We start from the raw sequence: 19718 nt of genomic DNA on the forward strand, positions 1-19718 counted from the left end.
TTGGAGTCTTAAAAATGTTAGGCAGTCAGTTCGGTTGTAGAATACAGATGTCACCCTGGCTTATAACCAAACTGTGCGTGAACCGTTTAAAGAGGTCTGACAACTGCATTTTGCTATTGTGTGAACGTAGCCTGGCAGAGATGACCAAAGGGACCTTGTCTGCAATGGTGTATAGCTGAAGTGTAGAGTCAGCATTCTGAGAAATAACTACGCATTGCTGCATTTCCTTCCGATCAGCTGGTTACTGTATTCTCACGTGCGCTCCGTTAACGACTCCTGCGCCTGGGCCCGTAATGGTTCTGCTGTGTTGCGGGACCGATTTGGCGTAATCATCGTTTGTTTAAGCACTCAGCCGAATGAGCTTCTGTTGTGCTGCATCTTAGCAATAACAATGGTGCTTATCGTCTGGACTCCCTGCGGTACAATTAAAATTCCGTCGGAGTCTCCAATCTGCCTGCCAGCCATGCCTGCTGTTCATATGCCCGTCCTGGACCTACGTCAATCCCCTTTGCTGCTATGTATTATTCACAAGCTACCAGACAATTTTAGGGACTTACCTGGAGACTCCTGGGCTTGAGAAAGCAGGAGGATGGAGTAAAGTTCTGGATGTCCAGCTTCTTGAATCTTAAACTGACTCTCTGATGGTCTGTGACCTGTAGATCTGTTGTCGTAGTGGTGACAGGTATATTCTGATCAGAACAGCAAGGAAAAATATTGCTAAATGCAAATATTAATGGTTACTCCTTTCCTAGTTCTGAAGTAAAACCAGTTGGGAACCACCGAGTCCTTCCAAAAATTCTCCTCTACTTGTTTACTGTGGCCTTCTATTTTATGTGATTTGTCTCCATAAAAAACTTCTGCTTGGTTTCTCGTCATGTTCTCCTTTTCAACGTGACACCACGACAATGTAATTTCTACGTCCTCTAAAACTAATTTGGATGTAAATCTGCTATTTGTAGAGATGTCAGATGGCGAATCGTTCAGTGGGAACCTGTAGAGCCAGCCACGGCGGCTTGATTTTAGTTAAAACCAATTAGAAATGACCAGAAATAACAGCGCCTGGAGATGAAGTCATTTTTCTGTTGAACCTCCCTGGAGAACGCAAGGCCTCTCTACGGAGTTCCTTAAGTGTTTTAGAATATTAGGAGGAGAGATGATGAAAATCGTCAAGCTTTTTTAATCATTGCATTTTGCATTTGAAAGTTTATGAAGTATAATAAGGCTAAGTGTGTCAGTGCAGAACGGGCAAGAGAATGTTGGAATGACTTTGACTGAACAAAACTTGGATGACATCTGTCCTCTGTTCTGATTAAATAACTCTACTTATGATTTGCAAGGTGAAATGTCATTTAAAAAGACACACTATGTGCAATTAACTAGCATGTGTACATGAAGTATATCATAATCTGCTAGACTTGTATTGATCATAACACAGTTCTTGCAAAAGCATGCTTGGTTTTCAATAATATGGGTGGAGATGAGATTAGTGTTGGTTTTAACAGACCATTTGGCTATTCAAAAATCTTCCATTTCTAATTAATGTTAACCTCAGAGTCAGATTCACTCTATAGAACCCCAGTAATTGGTAAAATTCTCAAATATAAAATTATAATAACAAAAAAATATAGCTAATCTCAATATGTTAACTATTTGATTATAAGAAAGGTAATGCTTTCTATACAGTGCATGTATGTTTAGACATGATTTTACTGTACATTGTTTAGCTAGGCAGGATAAATGTTCATAAGCATGTGTAATCTGCTAAAGAATGTGCACTGCATGTTATTTTCTGACCAGCTTAAGATATCTGTGTCTGCAAAACCAAAATGTTTTCTATAATTTAGAAGACAGGAGGAAAGATTCATACATGGTTATTGTCGGAGGGAGGATGGGCGTAATATTGTCTCTTGATGATGCTATACCTTAAACAGAAGTGGATGGAAATCTGTGCAAATGTTTGTGGTTGTCACAACTTCCTTGTAGCATTTCTCTATGCTAAGGCTAGCTTCTCTTGACTTACAAGTGCAAAACTTGAGCTTGTAAGATGTCAAAAGACACTATTCCATCCAGATCTCATATTTGTAACCACCAAAACTAAAGGGCTGCTTATCAGTTTTATCACATTTATTGTTATGTGCTGCATTTTGCAAAATACATTGTAAGCCCAAGGCAAGGCTGTCTAAACCTGTTCCTGGAGGGCCACTGTCCTGCAGAGTTTAGCTCCAACCCTAATTAAACACACCTGAATAAGCTAATCAAGCTCTTTAGACCCACTGGAAACTTCCAAGCAAGTGTGTTGGAGCTGTTTGGAGTGAAAATCTGCAGGACGTTGGACCTCTAGGACCAGGATTGGACACCCCTGGCCTAAGTAGATTGTAGAAGCCATTAGCATCAATAGTCTCTAAAATCTATGTATGCTTATGATGCTTTTGGGGAATGCAGCCATGTTCAATACGTGAGCCCAACAGAGGGCTCACTCTTCGATTTCATTGCAGAATTATGTTGAGTCTAAGACCTTTTCCTATCTTGCAATGGCTACTAAAAATGGAAGGTCCTTTTTTATATTACAAAATTACACTGAGTCCTGAAACATTTTGTGTAATTGTAGGATGCCTACCTAAAACCAGGGGACCATTCTTCCAATATATCACAATTGCGTTGGGGTCCACCAACCCTCAAGCAAGCCACCCATCTCCATCTCTGTCATCACCCCCCACCCACTCAGCTGTTACTTTTCCAGAGGTGTCTATACCAGCCTTGTCCTTGTATGACTGAGAGAGCCACTGTCCTCCCCCCTCGCCGGTCTCCCTAGATTGAACAGTGAATGAGGATAAGTGTGAAGCAGCAGTCAATGAATCAAGCGGTCTGACCGGCAGCAGCCGGGGGGAAGAAAACGTTGAGTGGGCCCCCCCCCACGGGACTGGCCTTGCATTAGGAACTTCCTTGCCTGTGTGTTTCTGCCACAGGTTAAATGGATCGTTTCCATTAGCTCGGTGAGGGGACAGCTCCATTACGTGAAGGAGAATCTAACTTTGAATGTCACGGAGTGCCGAACCCCAGCGCAGCGCATCAAGCACCCTACCGGAGAGGCCTCGCTGACAATAACCATCCATGATAATCATTTGCTGTCAGGCGCTAAGGAAGCTGAAATTATGATGCACAGCCAGCTAGACAGACCCAGGCAGGGCACTCTTCAGTGCCGCTGGTTGGGTGGTGACAGAACTTTCTTGCTCAGACATCTAGGGTCCAATAATTGAATTTGAACCCTGCACACATACTTTATATTCTCATATGTAACTGGTTTCGCTATGTTTCTTATCATTTTAGACTGGGATCTGGATAAGGAACAAAGACCCAGGGGCGTGGGAAGATGTTTTAGGTTGGGGGTGCTGTACAATTTTTACACAATTTAAAAAGTGTAAATTTACACTTAGTGCAAATAGCAGTATTTTTTAGTGATGTCATATGCTATTTACACTAAGTGCAAATAGCTATAGATTCTATTTATACTATGTTAAAATAGCAGGATATTCTGCTAATTACTTATTGCAAATAGTGGCAATTATCTGCACCTCAGCATTGTAATACATTATAAAACAGTATGCAGTAATAACGTATTCAGTGTAAATTTTAATTTTAATTCAAATTATTAAATGGATGCCACCTTATTGGGACAAAAGCCCTCCCTACACCTGCCCTAACCCTACCCAATACTTTATTTTCAACTTTTTGATTATTTCCTTAATTTTTATTAAAAATAAATGCTTTTCTGATGTGATTTGAAATTTGAAAAGGGAGAAGAAAGGTTCGCCAAAAGGCAGATTCGAACCCAGGTCAATCACGTCAAAAGGAGTATGACACACGCTTTACCAACTACGCCACTGAGTCTGACGATTGATGACCGTCTTTTGTAATGTTGACTATTCTAATCACACGTTGGTGGGTGGAGTTAGTTTTAAATAGCCTCTGCCAACAAGGCGGGCTATTTGCACTTAGTGTAAATAGACATTCCGATTTTTTTTTTTTTATTCCCAACAGTTAAACAGTTGCCCACAGATAAAAACAGGGGGTGCTGCAGCACTCTCAGCACCCCCACTTCCCATGCCTATGCAAAGACCCTGCCTGGTTATGCAGGTCTGAGATCAGTTTTGTTATTTCCTGAACATAAGCATGACACAGTTTCACCAGGAGAAGCTGAACCCAGATCAGCATGACTTTGTCACCGGGTTTTTCCCATCTGTGATACAGACGGCTTTACCTGGCAGGAATGCGGGCGACTCGGCCCTCCATGGCAGATGTGCTAAAGGTTAACTTCAAACAGTCATCAGTGTGCTCGGCATATGGAAATCTCCAAGAGGAAGAAAGCAATGAATGATGGCTGTGGACATGCTTAGAATATTTTCCGGCACACTGTTATCAGCACTGTTTGTCACTGACAGTATTTATGAACGTTAATATATTATGATTGTGAAATAGCTGTTTTTATAATTAAAAATGACATAGGTCATGTATGGTTTTAAAAATGATTTATAATTAAGTGTATGCACACAAAATAATGCCTAGATTATGTAAGTTTTGTATGACTCACCTGTAGACATCTGGAAAGATGACCTTTAGCTTGGCTGATGCAAAAAGTGGAAATTATCATAAGTATTTAGCCTTGAGTTGACTTTCATGTCCACAAATGATAACAAGCATATTTTTTTATGTCAGAGCCAATGCAACATCTAAAGGCATTGCTTTTTGTGAATGTATTCTGAGGATGGTAGAATATGTTTTGGCAAATCTTTGTCTCTCTATTTGTCTTTGTCTCTCCATCTATTTATCCACCCATCCATTATCCATTATATCTGTCTGTCGTTCTTACAGTTACATATATATCTATCTGTTTGTCTTGTAGGCTTTATCTAAATCTTAATGAACAAAGGTTTCCCTACTGTACTCCAGTAGTGTGATCAGTTGCTGAATTTCACAGCACTTTGTAACCGCAATCATGATGTCGTCCTTTGAAGAATGTCGAATGAGCTTTTTCCATCTGTCAAGGATGGATTCACCTCCAAACTGACCCATCACCCCACCTTCCAGTGGAGTAGACATAACCTGGCAGGCTTCACCGGTGTCAGGGCCTAGACCCAGACCCCCTCCAGCTCCAAACTCTGTTCACCCATTGGTTCCCTGGCCCCTTCCCCTTGCACCCTCCAATAAGAGCCCTCCCAATGACACCTAGAGGAGGAAGTGGGCTCTCTCCCCACCCCTCCCCTCTCTCTCCTAGCAACAGGCCATTTTTCTGACCGAGTGTAGCGTCCCCTTTTTGACAGTAATGATTTCCGAGCAAGTACATTTTTTTGTGTTAAGATTGGTTTTCATATCTGTAAGTGACATTGACAGAATAGCTGTTGTGGTTTGGGAAGGATCAGAGACAGATAGCTGATAGTGCTACGGAATAACGATGGGGATCGCATGGAGAGAGAGGTAGAGATAGAGAGGGAGGACAGAGCAAGAATGAGTGATAGCAACAGAATTTGAATCAAAGACTGACGGTGTCCTCACAGTATTCTCAGCAGAGTTCATGAGATATCTGATAACCGCAAAGCACAACCTGTTTTGTCTCATGCTGTATGTGAGATTGGCCATTTTCCACATGGTGATAGAATATATGTTGTTTTCCACAGTGGTTTTTGTGGTTACCTCTCAGGCATGCTTTCGCTAGCACGTTCACAAAGCTATATCTGAAAGGCTTGATGTCACCTAATAGGCTGTACTATTTGTTTTTAAGGAGTTAAATGGCTATTTAGGCTTAGCTTTAGGCTACGTTTTAGGTAATGCAGGTTTTCTGATATCTTCCAAATCTTAATGACTTCCTTTTATCTGTAGAGTACAAAAGATTATATTTTAGAAAAGTGTTGCCTTTAGGATATGCCGAGACACTCTTAATTTTTGAATGCTGTTGAATTTTACATGAATTTTACTATCAACTCGGAAATACATAGACTACCCATTTTGACCCTTTAATCTATCAATGAAATTGTCTTCCACTCTTAAAATGTGGTATGTTATGAATTATCACTAAACTAAACCAAAATACTTTCCTACAGTGAATAAACAGGCTTTTAGACCATGGCAGATATCGATGAGTCCTCCCTTTTCCAGCCAGACTTTTAACCATGACAGTTACTGGATTTGTAATAATCGAGGCTTCGCCAAGAAAGATACTGGCACAAATAACATGGATTGGATAAATGGCTTATTCCCTTAGACCCACCATGTTATAATTTCACACAGTTAGACAAGAAATGTTCTCTTAAAGGGATAGTTCACTCAAAAATGAAAATGTTGTCAGAATTTACACAGCCTCATGTTGTTCCAAATCTGCTTTACTTTCCTCAGTGGAACACGAAAAAACATTTTGAAATCACAATGAGTGGATTTGGAACAATATGAAGATGAGTAATTGATGATAGAATTTTCTATTGTGGGTGAATTATGCCTTTAATATTTTGTGTTACACTGTCTCCTAGAATGAGTCCTTTGTTTTTAGCCCATTGTCACTATTAGCCACAGCTTGACGTCATATTTCAGTAATAGCCTTTTGCCCCGATGCTGAGTGCTTTGTGATTTGATTGCAGGTGAAAGTTACAGGAGGATTATTACTTGTTTGTTTTTTAGTGTTTTTAGTTAGTTGGACATTGTGCTCCCAGTGATAGCATTGTTGATCTGTAATGCTTGAACGGAGTGCCTCAAGTTTCGCTACTGGGCCCTTTTTGTGTTTTTGCTGTCATGTCCTCAGGTGTGTCTATGTGCACGTGTGCCTGCTCATTTTCTTTACCATCTTTGACTTGTATTCCCCCTTCCCTCAAAAAAACATCTGAAGCATCGTTATCGCCGACCAGACCTCTTTTTATTTTCTGTGGAATTACTGAATCATGTCAGCTCAACGTCCCTTGAGTTTCAAATGCAAGCTGTAGAAAAATTAGCCATTGCTTCCGCATGACAAGTGGGATCTATTAGTCTGCTCTGGCCCATAGAGCATGAGCACGCTCAGTCCACATGGGACCCTCTGTTTCAGTAACACACACACACACATATGCACATCCATTCGTGCCTCTGTGGCATTAGTCATGCTTTATAAGGTCAGACATAAAGATGCACCCGGTGCTTCTGGGCTACACCAACAGACATGAACATATTCACAGATCTGTTTAGCATTCTGTATGTGATTTCCTGTTAATTTCCATTGCGTGGAGGTCAACTGTGACAGCAAGGCGACTGCCTGGTCCATGTGACAGCAACATACTGACCTGCCTGACCTTGCTTAGGCACAGCCTGTGGCAGCACTAGGAAGCATTAACACAGTCTAAGCTAGCTTTTGGCTTTCAGTCAGTGTCACGGCTTATAGCATCTCCCTTCCAATATGCTGTCAGCTTTTTCTGTATTTTACATCACTTTCAGCTGTACACAACTGTAGTTTTATATACTATTTATTTTAAATAAAGAAAATGTATTTAATGTTTTTTTATCTGTCTTTTCTTTCAGGTATTTCAGTAACAAAGAAGACACACACTTGTAAGTAGATATTGTTTAATTAAATTGGTAATTCAAATTACATTATTTGGATATTAAGTATCATTTTAATATTATTGTTTTTTATTAATTTTTTATTGTAATTTTCAAGACATACTTTGACAAGTTTGTCAGGTTTTATATATATATATATATATATATATATATATATATATATACAGAATATTTTTTTAATTTTTTTTAATTGTGTCTATCTGCAGATGTGTGTGGTAGTCAACAATAATAGTGCTATTTGTAAGAGAACTATTCCTCAGTTTAATTTTCACTGCTGAAAAATGCTTCTATTTGTCATTTAAGAAATCTGAATCCTTCATAGGAGTCACACGATTTTTTTACTTATTCATTTAATATTTTTTTAAAGAAGGTGCTATGTCTACATTGCCTGCGCTTTAAAAACAAGGATGCAGTTTGTGCGTGAGCTTCATTTGAGGTTAAAGACGTTCCTTTTGAGAAGTCTCTGAGAGAGATAGGTATCAGCTCTGGAGGGAAGATTGTAGAATCTCTTACAGGTTGCATACGTGACCTTTCAAGACTCTGTGCATCCTACAGATTAAGTATATCAGTGATTAGATCTTAGTTTCAAGTTTTGTTGAGGTTTCAGGTCGGTTCAGTTTCACACCAGAGCTTCTAAAGAGATGTTTAAAGCTGAATATTTTTAATACTTCTTTTTCAGTGCTACTTTAAATTATGAGTAGCTTAACAAGATACAATTCTAAAGTAGTTAAACCATAGTCAGGCTATAATGATATCTCATTTTGTCACGGTAATGGTTAACTACAGTAAGTAGCGGTTAGCGGCTACTGTAGCTTGTGATTGGAAAAGCTACACTATTTTGAAAACATTTAAGCTGCAGTCGCTACTGAAAACAGTAGAGCTGTTGGTGTCTATAGCATTGTTAGCTAGATAGCATTAGCAAGTTCCTTAGAGGCTGTATTTGTTTTGCATTTTAGTCAGCTATAAATCTAGCTAATGAAAGATCATCTTGTCATTTTATTTGAAAATACTGCCATCCTTTCATCTGTCTACATTCACTTGACTTGTTGAAAGGCTTTAGAAATACCCAGTTGTAGCTGTCTTCTCCATTCAGTCAGCATAAAGGTGGATCAGTGGTCTTTCATCCTTTTCTTCCAGGGCCCTACTGCTATCTTAATTACAGTGCTGATCACTTCCCCTTAATAGAAGGAAGTGAAATCAAAGAACGTTTCAAGTGAGAAGGTTCAAAGCCACGGACCGGACTTCACTATTTAATCTCAGTGAAAGAAATGCTAATGACGTGTGTCAGAGAAAGCGAGATATATATATATATACAGAATATTTTTTTAATTTTTTTTAATTGTGTCTATCTGCAGATGTGTGTGGTAGTCAACAATAATAGTGCTATTTGTAAGAGAACTATTCCTCAGTTTAATTTTCACTGCTGAAAAATGCTTCTATTTGTCATTTAAGAAATCTGAATCCTTCATAGGAGTCACACGATTTTTTTACTTATTCATTTAATATTTTTTTAAAGAAGGTGCTATGTCTACATTGCCTGCGCTTTAAAAACAAGGATGCAGTTTGTGCGTGAGCTTCATTTGAGGTTAAAGACGTTCCTTTTGAGAAGTCTCTGAGAGAGATAGGTATCAGCTCTGGAGGGAAGATTGTAGAATCTCTTACAGGTTGCATACGTGACCTTTCAAGACTCTGTGCATCCTACAGATTAAGTATATCAGTGATTAGATCTTAGTTTCAAGTTTTGTTGAGGTTTCAGGTCGGTTCAGTTTCACACCAGAGCTTCTAAAGAGATGTTTAAAGCTGAATATTTTTAATACTTCTTTTTCAGTGCTACTTTAAATTATGAGTAGCTTAACAAGATACAATTCTAAAGTAGTTAAACCATAGTCAGGCTATAATGATATCTCATTTTGTCACGGTAATGGTTAACTACAGTAAGTAGCGGTTAGCGGCTACTGTAGCTTGTGATTGGAAAAGCTACACTATTTTGAAAACATTTAAGCTGCAGTCGCTACTGAAAACAGTAGAGCTGTTGGTGTCTATAGCATTGTTAGCTAGATAGCATTAGCAAGTTCCTTAGAGGCTGTATTTGTTTTGCATTTTAGTCAGCTATAAATCTAGCTAATGAAAGATCATCTTGTCATTTTATTTGAAAATACTGCCATCCTTTCATCTGTCTACATTCACTTGACTTGTTGAAAGGCTTTAGAAATACCCAGTTGTAGCTGTCTTCTCCATTCAGTCAGCATAAAGGTGGATCAGTGGTCTTTCATCCTTTTCTTCCAGGGCCCTACTGCTATCTTAATTACAGTGCTGATCACTTCCCCTTAATAGAAGGAAGTGAAATCAAAGAACGTTTCAAGTGAGAAGGTTCAAAGCCACGGACCGGACTTCACTATTTAATCTCAATGAAAGAAATGCTAATGATGCGTGTCAGAGAAAGCGAGAGAGGCCATTGGAGACAAAGAATAAGAGAATGAAGTGTGAAGATGACATGTTAGGGCTCGTGGCATGGGTCAAAGGGCGCTGTTTGACAGAGAAAGGGTTCAAAAGATACATAATGGGCAGAAAAAGGACTTTGCCAGTTATGAAAGAAATTAGCATATTTCTCACTTGTAATGTGCTAATGAATTGGCTGGTTTTTAGTAATGAAATCAAAGTCAACTCTAATTACTTTCATTAGTAGCAAGGAACCACCCAGCATACCCTAAAAACCACCATTGCCCTAGCACTAAAACATGGTAGCTAAATTAGCTCATTTTGGAATGTAATGTCAACTTCTTATTGAATTTCCTGTTGCATTTGGAAATATGCCACATTAGAGAATAAAATGTTCATGTTGACTTGAATGAAGGGATCAGCTGAGATTAGCTGGAGGATGTACAGTGTGTTGGGTGGGGGGGTTGTGCAAATGTGCGTTTTACAATCAACTAGGCCGCATATGCACTCATAATGCATTCATGGAACAACTGAACTGGAACATGCACATACACATGCTCATATGCACATGCAAACACACACACCCAAGGCTATAACCCCCAAACATTATATTTACACACATTTCCCCCAGTCTGGGGTTGCCAGGTCTGTGAGACAAAGACAGCCCAATGACCAAAACTAACCCAAACTAAACTAATGTCCAATTTGTGGTCAGCATTAAGCTACCCAGTTATCTTATCTCACTTGTAAATTCACTGTACAACTGGTCTATTTGTTTCCATAAAAAACGAGTATTGTCTTCCTGCTAGAATTTTTGATATATTATATTTATAGGTTTTTCTTTTCTTTTCCACCAAGATATATTAAGTCTTTTTTAGTATTTGTGTTTTTATGCATTTAGATTTTATTTATGGTGATTTTTATTATTTTTTTCCCCCCAATTTATTTATTTTTATTTATTATTAATATATATATTTGTATTTATTTATCCCAATTTATTAGTTAGTTACTCAGTTAACTTCTGTAAATTCACTGTGTTGGCCCGACTGTTTTCAGAAAAATGCCATTCTTATTACCTGTTTTGACTTGGTTTGTCAAAAACTCATGTTATACAAATCTAATTTGAGCATCAAACCGCAAAACAAGACAAGCAGAAGTAGCCGAATTCCCGCAGACTTGGCAACCTATTCCTACTCCAAAAATCTTAACCAAACGCACTCGTCGCAAACTCTCACCTACCCACACACACATCACACAGACTTATCAGCCTCATCTCTCCACTCTTGCCTGACTGATCAAAACCGTGGAAGCGGCCCACCGGCCCCCTCATCAATATAAATTACAGGGCAGCTGTTGGCTAGCAGGCACTTTCCTACTCCCTCTCGGCCTTCCCTGGCTGCACGTTCAGCCCTTAATAAGCCAGAGCACTTTCTGTAAGAGAACAGACACTTCAGTTCCCCTCTTTACGACCTACCGGCTGTCTCTCTGACCAGCTCGATGTATAGAAGTGGCACAGAGACAAAGCCAATGAACTAACATTTCAGACATGAACATTCAGGTTGGATTTCACTTCAGACAATCTCATAGAATAAGTGATAGTGGCAGACCAATGTGTTGTATTTATTTATTTATTTTTTATTAAAAATAACCGGTGACCAATATGTTGCACAAATATAAATAATGAAACTTAAAGTGATAGTTCACCCAAAAATAAATATTGTCATCATTTAGTCAGCCTCCACTTGTTACAAGCCTGTATGAGATTCTTTCTTCTGCTGAACACAAAAGAAGATATTTTGAAGAATGTTGGTGACCAGACAGTTGACGGTAGCCATTGACTTCCATAGTATGGAGCAAAAAAAATTATATGAAAGTCAATTCTAACGTCAACTGTTTGGTTACCAACATTCTTCAAAACATGACAGAATTTTCCATTTTTGGGTGAACTATCCATTTAAGACAAATTAGTTTTTTTTTCTTACACAATTTTGCTTAAATTTAAAAACTTTCAAAAATACAAACATTGAAAACATAACTGTCTTTTTATCTTTGATTGATGCTATGTGAAAAATCATTGATTAATCAACCGAGACAATGTAATTGTTTACCATATTGGACACGTCTACTTTAATTTTAATTTAATTTTAATTTTTTATTGTTTACTTTTGTCAGAGCTGTGGCCTGGCAGTTAGCAAACAAGTTCAAGCCCATCCCCATAACTTCCTATCAATAAAATGGCAAAAAACAATGTATAAAATTTGTACTTTTAAAACCGAATAAGCTGCAGAATAAGTGACAAGTGCGAATTTCACTTTTCAAATTGTGAAATTTCACATTTCTGAAAATGTTGATCTTGTAGCTGTCTTCTGTATGGTTAGAACAGATGCTCCCAAGCCATTTGAGAATGTGGCATAAACACTGACTGTGAAACTCTCCCCACAGGCTCTGTTTTACAGCTCAGTTTCATGTATGGTTTTGCTTTATGTTTGAACTTGACAGCTTTATGGCCAGCCTTTTTGTATAGTGCTACTGCAAGGCCATGTGGTTCATTCTGGCAACAGACTATTTTCCTTATAGAAACAGTGCTGTTTAATAGCTCTTTGAGAGGAAAAATACAGCACCGGACAGGAATTAAGTACTTGGATGTCTCCCGTTAAGAACAGGTTGTTCAAAGGAATTTAAATAAATGACCGAAATAAAATATTGTCCTATAAGAGGTCCATAAGAGTTTTTAGTACAAAAGTACTTTTTAAGGCAAGTTCTTCTGTTCAAGCTTCAGACAGGAGAAAATTAATTTGATTAACTAGAAGAAAATATCAGTGGTCTTTTCCTGTACAAAACTTGTCGCCTTAATGTGACAAATGTGGTTTTTGCATGTTACTATGTGGGTATTTATGGGAGTTTTTAGGGCATACATAAAAAGTTTATGATATTCTGGTCCTTTCAATGTCAATGTACAGTTTTCTTCTGCCTGTTTTATTGTCATTCAAGTCAAAATTGTAAGTCTTACTGCGTAGAAAAGTAACAGATCACCTCTCCTCAACAAGCCACATCATTTGAGGTGTGATTCATGTCTGGAGCAGCTGCACTACTAAACTTCTGGAAATTGTTATCTGAGTTGAATTAAAATCACTGGTAGAATTTGACTTTGTCATGAATTCAAACTACATTAGAGTCCAGTCTCTGCTCTAGTGAGATGAGTTGTTGTTATGTAACCTGTCTAGGAAGGCGACATGTTGATAAGATTCACTAGGTGATTAGAGGCAGTAGGCTATAATCTTTTATTTGTGAATGTATGATTGCATCTACATATGTGTGTGTGTGTGTGTGTGTGTGTGTCTCCCAGCTCTCATATCACAGCGCCGATCCTTGGCCAGAGAAAGTGTCTGTCTCGCCAAGTCACTGCACCTCACAAAAAAAAAGCAGATAAGCAGAATAATTAGTGCTGTGGATTTTTTTTTAATGCATGTACTACAAATTCAGTCACTGATAGCAGCTCTAGTACAGTTAAGCAACATTTGTGATTGCAAAATAATGACTGTTTTTAAACATGTTTCCCGATCGCTGTCTGCCTTTTGTTGAACAAACAGTCTTTGAAAACACCACTGAGACACACACGGTATCCAAAATGTTTGAGTAGGTACTAAATTTGAATTTGATCTTACTTAGTGACCGTTAAAAAAGTGAGTCCTGCAGTATGAATATGGGTAGTATGAATGAAATTCGAATGTACTACATCCGCCATGTTATAACTGTCATGTAACCTACCAGTGTCTGCTGCGTTGCTTCACTGCCATTCCTAAATCCTCCACCGTGTCCTCATGGGATAGTGAAGTGTCCATCAAATGCACCCTTCAGTGTCTCGCTGGAAGTAGTACTGGTATCTTTTGCCTACTGTTTTTCGATTATTATGAGTTCGGACATACTATTTTTATGCCGTACTGTTTTTCACGTACAATATAGTAGGGAAGTATTCCATTTTGGACACAGTGACAGTGTTTACACTATGAAATCAACCTGCAAATGGCTACTTATAGTCACTTAATGAATGCATTTTCTTTAATGTGTCAATGTATTTCTTATTGAAAAGGAAGTTGAGATGAGGGCAATCAAATGTCCATAATTATAAACCAGTTATAAACTATAATTTGCTACTTTAACTATTGCTAGTTGGAGGCAAGTGACATTGGGTAAAGAAATAACAAGAAGACATTTGATTGGACAAAAATTTTGACAAACCCCCAAGTGCAGGATGAGTCATCACTGTTTTTATGCATTTGCTAAGAGGAGAAAGACTAGATTTTAAATAAATGTATATATGTGATAAAAGTTCAACTTTTATTAGCGTATAGACACATGGACTCAAAGCCACACAACAAACTCATGGGGTCTTCAAAATCAGATTGTTTTGTATGTATGTCTCATATCGCAGCAAATATCAAATGATAAACATGCAATCTACTTGCATGCACATGGAAATCTGCCTAGATTTATGTGATATTCCAAAGTTGTCAGAAGCTCCGGGTATAAAGCGCAGAAGTTAAATGGGCTCGGTATTACGCCGTGGTTTGTTATTCTATCGAGAATTATTCTCTCCTAACGCATTGTTCTGCCATGATGCTGTTAGTCATGGATGACAGGTATTGAGCAAATTAAGTATTTGCTTGTTTAAGGTGGTACAGGGAGAGCGACAGCTGTAGGGAGTGTTAGCGAAGCCGTCTGAGTCCCGTGCAGCTGTGACCGGGGGGACATGGAGACATTGATCCAATGCGAGAAAGAGAGAGAGGGAAACTGGAGGAAAGGCAGAGAGAAAGAAAGAAAGCGATGGAAAGAAATTGATTGAAATGGAGTCTGGAAAAAGCAGGGAGTATAGGAGCGAGAGAGCTGTAGAGAAGGCTTATCTGTCTCCATAGCGAGGACAGGCTGTGTCAGTGTTTATTGAGAAGCATGGCCTCACCCTTGCCAGTTCATTTGTTTACCACCCTGTCCAGCGCTGAGAGAGTCACAAAGAGGCAGCCATGCTAATCACAATCAAACGATTAAGACATTATGGGCCACCTCGTTGAAATATTAATGGATCATTCTACAATACAGGTTCCTCTTGTGTCTCTTACGTGCTTAAAAATGGCTAACCATGAATAGCTGATGGCAGTTTTTGCTGTTACATTTTTTTAAACACATCAACAAAAATGCAAGTGATGTCTTTATTTATTTATGTATTTGTTTATTTATTTAAATTATTTATTTTTCTGCCAGGTTGTATGTCGCTTGATGCAATTTATTAACACTTAAACACATTGCTTGTTTGATAGAATGTTTAAAATCTTAATAAATATTTCCTTTAAAATCCTTATTTAAGTAGAACAGTCACCCATTTCATAGAATGACCCTACATTTACAATTTGAAAGATGCCAAAGAGCTATAAACAAGCCCTGCTTGATCAGGAAAGTCGACTCTTCAAACTAACAGCTGCATAAGCATAATCATATATTCAAAACTCACATTGTAAACCACAATAAACAGTACCCATTCATATGATTAATCAAACATGGATTTCACAACTTCCTTGTGTTCGATCTTTTATGGCATTTCATGAATCATTATTTATAAGTTGTCATTGTAGTGAGGTCGTTTGCTGGAACTTGGATGAGAGCTGTCTACGGATAATCTAACGCTGTAGGGATTTATTAAACATAATCATGCTGTACACAGCCAGTAATGCGTCCCAGCAGTGGTCTGACATATTTCTGTTGCACAGCTAAAACATAAATGAGAGTTGCATTGTGGAGCCTATTTGTTGAAATATATTTAATCATTTTGTCTTGATTTGACACACATAGGGCTTGCGTACAACCTCTCAGAGGAGACATTTATATGATGATTTCATCAAGACTGGTTATAGGCACCAGATGAAGGACTGGAAAGTATTGAAAGGATTTAAGAGTGACACAAGCTTGAGAAGCAACAAGTCACAAAAGCGTGACCTTCAGCATCTTGTTTTGTGAAGACTGACATATGGAAGAGATTTGTTAAATGTCGTCTATCAAGAGAAGTGATGGTCACGGCATGCTATGGTGTATATATTTTTTTGTCACACCAGTTGGCTAAGTGCTTGGTAAATGAAGTGAACACAAGCTCGTCAGAAGAGACTGTTTTGAATGGACGGAGTGTCCCAGGATTGCACTTTCTGACGAAGCGATTTTGCTCTCAGCATGCCTCAGAAACCTGATGTTTTTCCATCCTCAAACAACAAGAGACACTTGGTGGAAAAAAGGCAGCACATTCAAATTGACAATTTTAACAATAGATTATGTTTCATTTTTTTTCCTTTTGTTTGTGCCATGGAAAGAATATTTTCTTCTTGGACACATTGCTTTAATCCATAATAGCCTACCTTTTTTATCAGAAATAGGTCAGTATATTCACAACAGAGAAGGATGGGTCGCTTCAGTAAAAAGGAAATCAATAGAGACATCTATTTGTCGTAAACCAGGACAGCATGATTTTTATCCTTTTCTTCTCTCTCCCTCGATACTTTTTCTTCCATCCACACAAAATGACAGCTCTTCATTTTTCAGCAAAAGCATTACGGTTGGCCATTTTGCCGAATTGCAAATGGGCCTTAGTGAATGCGTGTTTTGCATAAATTGTATAAATTGCAGATTTTTATTTTTTTATTCTTTGGCTAAAGGTGTCTGAATGGGAGAAGTTTGGCATGACAGTTGCTTTTGTGTCCTTTCTGACCAGGATGGGGTCTGGTGTGGAGTTGTTACAGTAGGGGTTACTCAGGGATGGGTACTGGGCCTCCTTCAGTTTCTTTGTAGTCACTTAATCTGTCTCTTCCCCTCTGTGGCAGGCATGCTTTGTGCCGTCCTCAGCTTCGTCAGCTCTTCTCCAGCCATGCTGTCCCTTTGTGAGTCCCTCTGAACCTGAAAGACCTTGCTGTAAAGAGATGTCAGCCTAGAAAAACAACGGCGAGTGACATGTGTCACGCACACAAATCCTGTATGTTGTGGATTGTATACAGAGCTCCATCTGCTAAGGTGGATTACAACTTTGCAGATTGCCGCAAGTGACAGCGGACAGGCACATGCCTACTTGGGAACTTGTGCGGCGCGATAGTGCACCTGCCTAGCCATTTGGTGAAGTGGTACGGCCTTGTATGAGCTAAGGCGGGTTATCTGTCACTCCCTACTTTCTCCATGTCTCATCACTTCTCTGTCTCACGCAGCTGCCCAGTGGCCGACAAGTGCAGTACATCAGCATGAAATGAGGGCTTTGATTCATGGGCCAGGACAGAAACGGAGGTCATCTGGCTCCAGCAGAGATGTATGCCACTGATGGAGACTGACTGCTGATGTTTAAGATGGTGCTGATGAAATGTCCTTGCACCATCATTAGCTTCCTCTACGGTCTGGTGCGTGCAAGCAGACGTGTTCACGCACACATACACTGAAAACACACACCTAGTTTCACACAGCCAGAGCTTTGACTAAATGGCATAAGGCCTGGTCCTGTTTTTTCTTTTTTTGACAGTAAAAATATTTATTATGTTACAAAATATTTTATTTGAAATAAATGCTGTTCTTTTGAGGTTTCTATTCAAAGAATCCTGAAAAGAAAAGTCTGAAAAGACTGGAGTAATGGCTGCTGAAAATTCAGCTTTACATTTAATAAGTATAGTTCTTCTACATATAACAACATTCCACAATATTACAATTTTTACTGTATTTTTAATCAAATAAATGCAGCCTTGGTGAGCATGAGACCTCTTTCAAAAGCAGTAAAATATCTTACTGACCCCAAAAGTATACATAATCTGAGCTAAGTTACTACAAAAATAAGGATATTATGCTGAACTCCACCTTAAGAATTATGCCTCTTCACAAACCATCTTTATTATGTGAGTTACAATGGCAATAACTGCGGAAGTGTAGAGACAATTATGCACTCTGGAATAATGAGAACTATAATTATCATGTAAAACTTCTGTTTCTAAATTATTCAGCTGTAATTTTGTTGAATAAACCATGCAAAAGACTGGGATTTTCAAAGAGATCAGTCTTTCAAATTAGAGATACTTTAGAAACCATTGGAAAACCACTTCATAGCCACAGAAGAACAGCCTGCAGATGCTGTATCTGAGTGAATAGAGCTGTGTGTGTCTTTTGGTCCTTATACGTTGTGTTAAAGGGATAGTTCACCCAAATATTAAAACACAGCCCTGACACAAAGCAATCATATGACTTCAGAAGACTTGAAATATTGTGTATAAGTGAGATAGAGCTCTTTTATGATACTTTTACATCCTTTCTGAGGCTTGAAAGATCCAGTCTTCATTCTTTGTAATTGCATTGAAAGAAGCAACCTGCACATTGTTCAATCTATGTGCTCCATAGAAGAAAAAAAAGTAATTACAAGTTTGGAATGACATTAAGGTTAGTAAATGATGACAGACTTTTCATTTTGGGTTTAACTATCCCTTTAATACTGAGCAAGGAAAAAATGACGTCACATCTCACTTTTTCGTCCTTTTCAGGTCCGCCCTCTCTCTTTTCCTCCTCTGCCTGTACCGTCTTCCCTATGTCTCGCAGTGTTTTAATGTATCAGCGGTTGTCAGTGCGACTCCACCTGCACACTTAGCACCTTGCCGGCTTTGTATCCATTCTGATTAAGTGGCAGACTCCTTAATGATGTGGTGGACTCGCTCCAAAGATCAACTTCATTTTTCACCACACGGTCATTAAAGAACTCGCCTCTTTAATTTCTGCTTGCATAATTCAAATCGGTCGCACTCTGCCATATACACTGCGGACGAAAACTGAAAAAAAAAAGTGTACAAATTTTCAACATAAAACTCGAGAAACCTTTTACAAGCATAGTTCTTGTAAATTAATCGTAATTATTGATTTGAAAGTATGTTATCGTATTCATCTAAATTCTATCATGGAACTTCTATCGTGTTTTTTTTCTTTAATCTTTGTTTTTCTCTCTTCCAGAAAACACAAAAGAAGTTTTAGCAAGTTGACCTTAGAGATCTTTTCTATTAAATGAAAGTGAATGGGGGCGGACACTGTTGAGCTAAAAAATGTCATAACAAAGCACCTAAAAAGTATTCTACACAACTCTCACTCTACGTATTCTGAAACCATATAGCAGTTTTAAGTAAGTATTTTGAGAAATTGTTCATCTCCACATCCATCATAGCTTTCCAACCTTATTTGTCTCTGAAAGATCTACATGCTTTAAAAGACTTACATTTTGGTCTGTTTCTCACACAAAACAATTCAGTATGAATTCAGAAGACCTGGAATGTAGCAAACAAGTAATCTAGATTACTTTTATGATGCTTTTTTAATGTCATTTTTTGGAGCTCGACCGCATGTATACCCATTCACTTTCACTTTCACAAAAAAGCAGCCAGGACATTCTACTAAACATCTCCTTTTGTGTTTCACAGAAAAAGTTACATGACATGAATGTTTAATTTTTGGGTGAACAGTGCCTTTAATATTACATTCCTTAGCCTCCCAGATTACAAATAGATCAGGAGGAATTTTAAGTTAGATTGATTTGTAGAAAGAAGCGCTCATCTCATTTTGTGTTGCATTAAGAAGCTGTTATAACAGAGAGAGATTACGCTCCTCTAGGAGTTGTGTTCTTGAGACTAATATACATTTACCCAAAAATTACAGAATCGAGG

General features: G+C 38.4%; 1 protein-coding gene across 1 annotated transcript in view; it reads left to right on the forward strand.

Annotated features, from left to right (window-relative positions):
* LOC107550206 (nuclear receptor ROR-alpha-like) overlaps window positions 1–19718 on the forward strand; it is a 321953-nt gene that overhangs the window by 221574 nt on the left and 80661 nt on the right. The window contains exon 2 of the mRNA XM_016231447.1: window positions 7534–7563. Within this exon, the coding sequence (XP_016086933.1) occupies window positions 7534–7563 (30 nt within the window). The remainder of the gene's footprint in view (window positions 1–7533; window positions 7564–19718) is intronic.

Source organism: Sinocyclocheilus grahami, unplaced genomic scaffold (assembly GCF_001515645.1).
Source record: "Sinocyclocheilus grahami isolate Dianchi unplaced genomic scaffold, SAMN03320097.WGS_v1.1 scaffold392.1, whole genome shotgun sequence".
NCBI classification, from domain to species: Eukaryota; Metazoa; Chordata; class Actinopteri; order Cypriniformes; family Cyprinidae; genus Sinocyclocheilus; species Sinocyclocheilus grahami.